General features: G+C 47.0%; 1 protein-coding gene and 1 non-coding gene across 2 annotated transcripts in view; both read right to left on the bottom strand.

Moving 5' to 3' along the window:
• Positions 1 to 231: 231 nt before the first annotated feature.
• The window catches only part of glyr1 (glyoxylate reductase 1 homolog (Arabidopsis)), a 28,578-nt gene continuing 18,358 nt past the window's right edge, over positions 232 to 10,451 (bottom strand). The window contains 12 exon segments of the mRNA XM_070441977.1: positions 232 to 2,371; positions 2,431 to 2,494; positions 2,526 to 2,596; positions 2,599 to 2,626; positions 4,541 to 4,689; positions 5,531 to 5,710; positions 5,812 to 5,974; positions 6,246 to 6,347; positions 6,603 to 6,713; positions 6,958 to 7,051; positions 7,848 to 7,921; positions 8,643 to 8,693. Coding sequence (XP_070298078.1) covers positions 2,091 to 2,371; positions 2,431 to 2,494; positions 2,526 to 2,596; positions 2,599 to 2,626; positions 4,541 to 4,689; positions 5,531 to 5,710; positions 5,812 to 5,974; positions 6,246 to 6,347; positions 6,603 to 6,713; positions 6,958 to 7,051; positions 7,848 to 7,921; positions 8,643 to 8,693 — 1,368 coding nt within the window. The 3' untranslated portion in view covers positions 232 to 2,090.
• LOC112078186 (small nucleolar RNA SNORD35) lies at positions 7,638 to 7,719 on the bottom strand. The gene has a single exon (XR_002895617.1). It is a non-coding gene; the product is annotated as a small nucleolar RNA SNORD35 (small nucleolar RNA).

The raw sequence follows: 10,451 nt of genomic DNA, 5'->3' as shown, positions 1-10,451 counted from the left end.
GTTAGGGACCTCCTCTACTGACTGTCAATCATCTGATGTGTCCCAAATGGCATCATATTCCCTATATAGTGACCCTGGACTAAAGTAGTGCACTACCCTATGGACCCTGGTCTAAAGTAGGTGCACTACCCTATGGACCGTGGTCTAAAGTAGGTCACCTACCCTATGGGCCGTGTCTAAAGTAGTGCACTACCCTATGGACCCTGGTCTAAAGTAGTATCTCTTCAAAAGTATTTTATATTACCCTTTATTTATAAAGCGTACATCCACTCAACCAATATGGGCTATTTACAAGTCATTTGTTTGAATGTTTCCTACTAAAAACATACTTCTTAAATCTTTAAACTATTTCCGTGTTTAAACAAATTAAACCTAAAACTTAAATTTACATCTTGTAGATTTTCCTTTTGCCCTACTTCTACAAATGGGATGATCAAGACCTTGCGACATGAAAATGATATTCAACCAAAATCAGAGGTTATACATGTTCAATTGTGTTTTACAAAGAGTTGAATTGTTTCACATTTTTTTTTAAATCAAAATGAACTAAAACAGAAAGGAATAAAACCATTATTGAAATGACAATAACCTCAAGCAGGTTACGAGGTCTGTCGATGGTAACTAATTCTCTTTAAAGTAAATTATTTTGAAATGTTTTATGTGGTCTAAATTCCCCCACTGCCATTCAGGTAACAATTGCCTGTCTTCTCATGGCCCTGCCAGGTATCCCTTTTAAGGAGAASGTAAAAGGTTGTAGTTTGGGCCTTGAATCTCAGGGAGTGGTTTATGATTCAACTGAAATGCACATTCTGTAGTTWGACAGTTTCCTATRYGGTGATTGATCTGGTAAGAAATAAATCTTTCCTCCWTRGTCTGATCCCAGATCTGTTTGTGGTCKTGGCCCACTTCCTTGCTGTACTTGTCAAGCCCAACATGTTGGATATGACAATGAGTGACAAGGAGTTGGCATGACGGCACAAACAGACGGGGACCCAGGCTAATCTATCCCCCACTGCAAAGGGGAACTGTCGTGGTGCAATAACCCAAGTCATCAAGCCAAGCGATCTATAGTCATGTTAAAATACAAACAGGTCGCTAAGCAACGTGGGTCCAAAACACACATGTACAATAAAAAGTGATCAACTTGCCTGTTTTTAATAATGTTAGACCACTGCATGGGTTTTTAAACATGATCACCTTAATGTCCCGGGATGTGTCCAAATGGAACCCTATTCCCTATCTAGCGCACTACTTTTGATCAGAGTTCTGGTCTAAAGTAGTGCACTACAAAGGGAGTAGGGTGCCATTTTGGGACGAACCCGGTTAGAAGGCGGATTAAGTCATTACTGTATTACAAGGCATCAGAATAACCTTATTAATATAACCTTAAGGGGRCARGTTMTCTAACAGGCTAACACAACAAACCAAACACTGTTCAGATTCAGACAACTACGGAAACAACTCCAGGCCAAACTGCACCAAAAGAGAAGTAGAATAGAGAGATCTAGAGCGTCTAAAAAATAAATAAATACATGTCAGAAGATTTCAAATGGTTCCAATATTAAGGCAATGCAGTGGCATTATTCCTCTTGGTGCTCCTCAAGCCTTTGCCCTCTTTTTAAAAGATAATATCAACAGCCTTTATACGTTTAGATGAAATTCTGGACATTCTAATTAAGATGACATTTTTCACACATATAATTAAATAAAATGCAAAGAAAGAAAAAGAGTGATAAATTAATCCATGGCCCGAGCAGCTTCAAAACCCACCCGACAGAAACAGGCAACGTGTTCGCGTTCCAAATCACTCCTGAACATCTTACCGTGCGCCAGCAATGGGGGCCGCATCCCAAATCTGTTCTGAACACCCTGCAGTACTTTACCATCAGAAACTTGACCAACACTATCGACAACAAACGCAAAGATGTGGGGGGGGGGGGGGGGGAGCTACCTTCTGTGGACCATTCTTCTAGCATCATTAGAACCCTCAGTCAGTGCAATGTTCCGGGTGACTAGTTAGAGGTTCCCATCACGTTACCGGGAAGGAATAGCTGCATCCCAGACGACATACTATTCCCCCATGTAGTGCACTACTTCTGACCAGAGCCCCAAGGGCCCTGATTCTGCAGAGTTGGGGATTCAGCTTCATTCACGAGGAAATCATGGACCCTGGTCAAAAGTAGTGTACTAATAGGAAATAGGATGGCATCTGGGAAGTACACCAATATCTCTGGTGCCAGGCAAAAATAATTAATAAAATGGGAATAAAAATTTATAAAAGATAAGTGTGGTCCAGAGGAGAGGAGAGGACGTCGAGAGAGGACAGGTCGGAGAGGCAGGTCAGGGAGAGGACAGGTCAGGGAGAGGACAGGTCGGGAGAGGACAGGTCGAGGAGAGGTCGGGGAGAGGACAGGGTCGAGGAGAGGACAGGTCGAGGAGAGGACAGGTCAGGGAGAGGACAGGTCGAGGAGAGGACAGGTCGAGGAGAGGACAGGTCGAGAGAGGACAGGTCGGGGAGAGGACAGGTCGAGGAGAGACTCTTCAGGAGGTTTTAGTGAATGTAGGCCTCTGTAGACAGCTGACATGTCGTTGTCTGCTGGTCCAGTGCTTTAGCCCTCTTGTAGACCTACAGATGAGACAGAGACAGAAAAACATGGTTCTATGTATCAAGAAGTAACGTTGTCATAAAGTGATACAAACATAACTTTATTGTTCACGGAAACAGAATTTAATTCCAAAGAATAGGAGAGGTGTTCCAAAAGAAACAATCTCACTGGATTAGAAAACATGAGATGGTCTTGTAGCAAGTCTGATTCTTCTCTGGTAAATATGAGGTTTCAATCAGTGTCTGTGTCCCAGGGGCTTCGTGTCCCTCAGCGACTGTTATGTCTGTCTCTCCCCCCCCCGTGTCTGTATGTCCCCCCTCAGTGTCTGTGTCCCAGGGGCTTGTGTCCCTCAGCGACTATATGTCCCCCCCTCAGTGTCTGCGTCCTCAGCGACTGTATGTCCCCCCTCAGTGTCTGCGTCCCTCAGCGACTGTATGTCCCCCTCAGTGTCTGCGTCCTCAGCGACTGTATGCCCCCCCCAGTGTCTGCGTCCCAGGGGCGTCGTGTCCCTCAGCGACTGTATGCCCCCCCCCCCCAGTGTCTGCGTCCCAGGGGCGTCGTGTCCCTCAGCGACTGTATGCCCCCCCCCCCCCCCGTGTCTATGTCCCCAAAGAGTGACAGAGAAATGATACCAGAAGTACTGGACCCCTGACACTCTGGTGTTCCCACAGCGACAGGTTAGGAACCCGTGTTCCCAGGTGACAGGTTAGGAACCGTGTTCCCAGAGTGACAGGTTAGGAACCCGTGTTCCCAGAGTGACAGGTTGGAACCCGTGTTCCCAGAGTGACAGGTTAGGAACCCGTGTTCCCAGAGTGACAGGTTAGGAAACCGTGTTCCCAGAGTGACAGGTTAGGAACCGTGTTCCCAGAGTGACAGGTTAGGAACCCGTGTTCCCAGAGTGACAGGTTAGGAACCCGTGTTCCCAGAGTGACAGGTTAGGAACCGTGTTCCCAGAGTGACAGGTTAGGACCCGTGTTCCAGAGTGACAGGTTAGGAACCCGTGTTCCAGAGTGACAGTTAGGAACCCGTGTTCCCACAGCGACAGGTTAGGACCCGTGTTCCCAGAGCGACAGGTTAGGAACCCGTGTTCCCAGAGCGACAAGGTTAGGAACCCGTGTTCCCAGAGCGACAGGTTAGGAACCCGTGTTCCCAGAGCGACAGGTTAGGAACCCGTGTTGCCACACGCGACAGGTTAGGAACCCGTGTTCCCAGAGCGACAGGTTGGAACCCGTGTTCCACAGCGGACAGGTTAGGAACCCGTGTTCCCGAGCGACAGGTTAGGAACCCGTGTTCCCAAGCGACAGGTTAGGAACCCGTGTTCCCACAGTGACAGGTTAGGAACCGTGTTCCACAGTGACAGGTTCTAGGAACCCGTGTCCCACAGTGACAGGTTAGGACCCGTGTTCCCACAGTGACAGGTAGGAACCGTGTTCACAGTGACAGGTTAGGAACCCGTGTTCCCACAAGTGACAGGTTAGGACCCGTGTTCCACAGTGACAGGTTAGGAACCCGTGTTCCCACAGTGACAGGTTAGGAACCCCGTGTTCCCACAGTGACAGGTTAGACCCGTGTTCCACAGTGACAGGTAGGAACCCGTGTTCCCACAGTGACAGGTTAGGAACCCGTGTTCCCACAGTGACAGGTTAGGAACCCGTGTTCCCACAGTGACAGGTTAGGAACCGTTCCCACAGTGACGTTAGAACCCGTGTTCCCACAGTGACAGGTTATTATATATCAGTTAGTAATGTTGACATACCTTATGTAGAATACGTATATCCCATTTTATATACTGTAGGTGCTGGGCTAACAATATGGGTAAAATGTCTATGGGTATGTGGACTTTATTCCGTTTGAAACAGTTAAGATCTACCCCCAATGCCATTTGGAATCTCATTGGCTGCCATTTTGTGTGTGTCATTCCAACAACGTCTTACCTCATTGGCTGCTGCAGCCATAGGGGTCGGGTGATTGGCTGTGTCGCCCATGGAGATGGCTAGCCTCAGATCCTTCTGAATGTGTTTCAAATAGTAGTCTGGTTTGAAGTTGCCCTGTAAGGATATCTGGAAAGATCCGGGGGAAAGACCTCATCATTACCAGTGGAGAGATGGTAATGAAACAGATTAACTATTTTGAATAGTTTAAATCATAGACGAGGAAGGTATTACAACATGAAAATGGAACAATCAGGGGAACTTCGTATCCATCATTACTGCGACATCTTTTACTAAACGAGTCATGCTTTTAGGAATAACACGGCCCCAAACAAGAAAGGTTTTAAAAAATGTATTTTACCTTTATTTAACTAGGCAAGTCAGTTAAGAACAAATTCTTATTTTCAATGACTGCCTACCCTGGCCAAACCCTCCCTTAACCCGGCGACGCTGGTCAAATTGGTGCGCCACCCTATGAGACTCCCGATCACGGACGGTTGTGATACAGCCCGGGATTGAACAGGTCTGTAGTGACACCTCTAGCACGTTGCTTGTGCAAGTGTTAAATTCACTATGCTCCGAGTTTCCAATTTGCCCCTGGTCTAAAGCAGTGCCACTATATAGGGAATAGGGCCCTGGTCTAAAGTAGTGCACTATATAGGAATAGGGCCCTGGTCTAAAGCAGTGCAACTATATAGGGAATAGGGCCCTGGTCTAAAGCAGTGCACTATATAGGGAATAGGGCCCTGGTCTAAAGCAGTGCACTATATAGGGATAGGGCCCTGGTCTAAAGCAGTGCACTATATAGGGAATAGGGCGCCTGGTCAAAACTAGTGCCCTATATAGGGAATAGGGCCCTGGTCTAAAGTAATGCACTATATAGGGAATAGGGCCCTGGTCAAAACTAGTGCACTATAAGGGAATAGGGTGCCATTTGGAAGACAATGTATTTTCTGCTGACCGACTCGGCGGGGCTTTTTGTTTCCGACTCACTCTGGCATTTTTGGTCCACGAAGGTGCTGGCCATCTGACCATGAGACAGGATGTCCAGGAAGGTATGCTGTGATTGGCCTGTGGCCTGGGCTAGGGTCAGCCCCTCGGCGATGGTTGCCATGAAGCTTCCCTGTACCATGTTGAGGATCAGCATCATCCTCGCTGCGTTACCCACCTCACCTGATAAAACACACACACACACGTTAGCCTGCTTCACCTGATAACACACAGGACATTGGATAGCCCTGYGATAAGACACCCGTAAAACTCAGACCATCTACCTAGGAAGAATGAGGTCTTGCCCATGGCCTGGAAACAGGAGCTGCAGTCTTCGTAGACCGTCCTGTCTCCGGCCGCTAGGATGACCAGCATGCCCTCGTTAGACACCTGCTGGCTCCCAGCCACAGGAGCCTCCAGGAAGCGGCCGCCCCGCGACGATATCACCTAATGACAGACAGAGACAGGAGTCAATCAGACAGTGGTGTGGCAGTAGAGGAGCCAATGAGAGAYCATAGGATAAGATGATTGATGATGTAACYACGGTACCCAARGGGAGAGTGATGATGACCTAGCGACAGTGGGAGTAGCATACACCTGGAATCACAAGCTGTGAGAGCTCTGTGTGTGTGTATACCTGTGAGAGCTCTGTGTGTGTGTGTGTACCTGTGAGAGCTCTGTGTGTGTGTGTACCTGTGAGAGCTCTGTGTGTGTGTACCTGTGAGAGCTCTGTGATGGTCTCTGGGTCCACGGTAGACATTTCTACGTAACATTTCCCTGGCCTGATGCCCTGGAGCACTCCACTGGGACCCAGCACCAACTGGCAAAGAGAGAGAACGAGAGAGAAAGAGAGYYAGGMGTATTAAGAGTCATATGTAGTGAGATAAATTAGTCASRGCAGTCAGAACTAAAAAAGGCATTACAATACTTATCACACCAAGCTTACTAACTGCAGCAACGTGCCAGTCTGTTTGTGCTAACATTTCACTCTTCTTCATCTGCCTGGAAATCTGGCCTGACTACACACATACAAACATCGTCTGTTGAGATGTGTCCCTGTTCCCTTAGTACTTACATCCCTGGCAGCCTTGGGGTCTGAGACGCAGGAGAAGGTGATGTCACACATGGAGACCACCTCTGCTGGGGTCCGCCCTAACCTGGCCCCCTCCTGGATGAACAGGTCACACTGACAGCGGGAAGACAACAGGAACAAGACAGGAAGTGAGCTCACAGGAAGGGATGTCACAACAGGACGTAGCTCAAAATCAGCACCAAACCCAAACTTTGTTACTTTACATTATAAATAAATGAATTATTGCATAGAATAAAATACTGTACCAAATAACTGTGGTTTAAATAATAATAGTTCTGATGGAATCACAGGTAAATTCTGTGTGGTATTTTCTCACGTGTTGGTTGTTCTGCGGTACCTTTTCTACTGTACGATTCCACACTGTGACGACGTGACCCATCTTCAACAGGTTAGACACTATTCCGCTACCCATAAGCCCCAGCCCTAGGAACCTATCCTGTAAAGGAAAGTACAATTTACATGTTTTATCCTTTTCCCTGATGGACAAAAAACACTGGGGCCAGTATTCAGAGGAGTGCTGGTCTCGGATCAGGTCCCACCTGTCCATGTAATCTAAAAGGACCAGTATTCAGTCATAGGCTGGTTAGGATAGGTCCCCTGTCCATGTATTTAAAAGGACCAGTATTCAGTCATAGAGCTGGTCTAGGATCAGGTCCCCCTGTCATGTAATCTAAAAGGACCAGTATTCAGTCATAGAGCTGGTCTAGGATCAGGTCCCCCTGTCCATGTATTCTAAAAGGACCAGTATTCAGTCATAGAGCTGGTCTAGGATCAGGTCCCCTGTCCATGTAATCTAAAAGGACCAGTATTCAGTCATAGAGCTGGTCTAGGATCAGGTCCCCCCTGTCCATGTAATCTAAAGGACCAGTATTCAGTCATAGAGCTGGTCTAGGATCAGGTCCCCCCTGTCCATGTAATGTAAAGGGAATCTGAGGCCATATCAGCAGTGTGTAAATACAGATCCTGGTCTACTATATGGGTGCAGCCAGTGACCAACACGTCAATCCATCATCAAGTTACACTGCATCAGAGTTGCCTTCGGCAGTTCCTCAAAGCCACAGCGGCTTGGAAGACCATCGTGAGAATAACATCACTCGCAGGAGAGCTGATTATTATTCCATGACCTGTTATTACACCGCAGAGTGAACAGCCGTACTACTGATGAAATATAGGAAGACATGGTGATAATACAGTTACATACATATATATAATTCCAGTATGTCCTACCGTTTGTCTGTGGGAGTAATACTGCCGTTGATGGCGGTGCTGTCTGCAGCTTGGATAGACGGTGACCTCGTGTCCTGTACAGACCAAAACAACAAAACGATCATTTTAACACGCGCATCGAGAGTTCCCGACCACAGAGGAGTACAATAACTGTATCTAGTGGGGTGACTTGTTTTTGGAATATTTGATCTAGTACTTGCTGTTTGTATGAAAATAAATGCCATTCATTAATGTGTGTCATGTAGGAAGCACCATGGGGCTCTGTGGTAAAAATAGAGTCTAAGACTGAAACCAATGACATACATTCATGTGATAAATATTACACGTCTGAAACCACATGCAAACCAACACTGGCAGTAGCTAGCTGTACCCCTACATAACATACGCCTCCAGCGCCGCTGTACCCCTACATACGCCTCCAGCAGTACCCCTACATAACATACAGCTGTACCCTGTACCCCCTAGTTACAGGGATCCGTTTGAGACAGACTGCTACACAGGGCCCTAGTTACAGGGGTCCGTTTGAGACAGACTGCTACAAAGGGCCCTAGTTCCAGGGATCCGTTTGAGACAGACTGCTACAAAGGGCCCTAGTTACAGGGGTCCGTTTGAGACAGACTGCTACAAGGGCCCTAGTTACAGGGCCGTTTGAGACGACTGCTACAGGCCCTAGTTACAGGGATCCGTTTGAGACAGACTGCTACACAGGGCCCTAGTTACAGGGATCCGTTTGAGACAGACTGCTACACAGGGCCCTAGTTACAGGGATCAGTTTGAGACAGACTGCTTGCTCACCTCCTCGACGATCTTCAGGCGTTTACTGATAGGCTCCATGGATGAGGCAGGCTGAGGAGGGAGAGAAGGTTCAAGGACAGACATTGTTTACACACAAACAGTGCTGCTAACATCCTCTCTAAAACCACCACACTGGATGCATCCCAAAACAGCACTCTATTCCCTTTATAGTGCACTATGGTGACCAGGCCCCTATTCCCTTTATAGTGCACTACTGGTGACCAGGCCCTATTCCTTTATAGTGCACACTACTGGTGACCAGGGCCCTATTCCCTTTATAGTGCACACTACTGGTGACCAGGGCCCTATTCCCTTTATAGTGACTACTGGTGACCAGGGCCCTATTCCCTTTATAGTGCACTACTGGTGACCAGGGCCCTATTCCCTTTATAGTGCACTACTGGTGACCAGGGCCCTATTCCCTTTATAGTGCACTACTGGTGACCAGGCCCTATTCCCTATATAGTGCACTACTGGTGACCAGGGCCATTCCCTTTATAGTGCACTACTGGTGACCAGGGCCCTATTCCCTATATAGTGCACTACTGGTGACCAGGGCCCTATTCCCTTTATAGTGCACTACGGTGACCAGGGCCCAGATGGGCTTTGGCCAAAAGTAGCCATTTGGGATTCCCTCACTGACTGAACAGACACTTTATTCCTAGTTCTGGTGTTGTTGTTGAACGGCTAAGCTAACGCTAGCTAGGGTTTGTAGCAGGCTGCTAGGCCTGCTTTGGTAACACAGATGAGGACTGTGTGATTCACAAATTCAGTGTCGAGTCGATTCATCCAATTCTAGGAGGAAGTAGAAAATGAGAGGGGCATTTATATACATTTTTTTTAAAATATATTTAATTGTTTTATACACATACAGAGTCGCTAACTTTCCACCGAAGCTGTGTTATGGAGCGTCCTCTTGAGTTTGTGTATATTCACTCTGAATCTCCCTCAGACAATATACATAGTCTTTGTGTGTGTGACTAGAGCAGCGGTGTCAAACTCACTTGCCCAGGGGCCGCATTTAATCCTCCACGAGTCCCGGAGGGCCGCAATGAAAATGGATTAATTTCCTCTGTCAAAATGTGCCAAATAGTCCACTATCCATCGTTTTTGGGGATTTGATGCTTCCTGACTGTCTAGCTTTTATTTCAAATGATTATTAGCAACAAGGACACAGTCAATAAATGTATGAATGTAGGTCCATTATCACGTTTCTATTTGGTTTTAGTCAGGTTTTCAGTGTTTTAGACACCCCTGGACTAGACTTTGGCGGTTTGTGCTGTACTAGTAGTTTCTGGTGTTTTAGATAACTGTACATGCAGGTAATAGCAGTTACAACTTACTACTGGAGTTATCAGACTGGCCACGCGGTGCTATACTTTAACAGTTACACCTTCAGGGCTGTGGCTCGCCATGTGTCGAAAATAAGGCAAGGAATTATGGAACTCAGAGTACAGTGTTGCCTGAAAAAGTAGTGCACTATATAGGGAATAGGGTTTTGGACTCTGGTCAAAAGTAGTGCTATATCAGGGAATAGGGTTTTGGACTCTGGTCAAAAGTAGTGCACTATACAGGGAATAGGGTTTTGGACTCTGGTCAAAAGTAGTGCACTATACAGGGAAAGGGTTTTGGACTCTGGTCAAAAGTAGTGCACTTACAGGGAATAAGGTTTTGGACTCTGGTCAAAAGTAGTGGCACTATACAGGAATAGGGTGGCATCTGGGATGCAGGAAGGATTCAGAGGGATTCCATGCAAGAGCAGCAGGATAGGGAGAAGGGAGGGAAGGAAGGGAGAAGGGAGGCAAGGAA

Source organism: Salvelinus sp. IW2-2015, unplaced genomic scaffold (assembly GCF_002910315.2).
Source record: "Salvelinus sp. IW2-2015 unplaced genomic scaffold, ASM291031v2 Un_scaffold5373, whole genome shotgun sequence".
NCBI lineage: Eukaryota > Metazoa > Chordata > Actinopteri > Salmoniformes > Salmonidae > Salvelinus > Salvelinus sp. IW2-2015.
The sequence above is the reverse complement of the archived record's forward strand: the minus strand, read 5'-3'. Positions and strand labels throughout refer to the sequence as shown.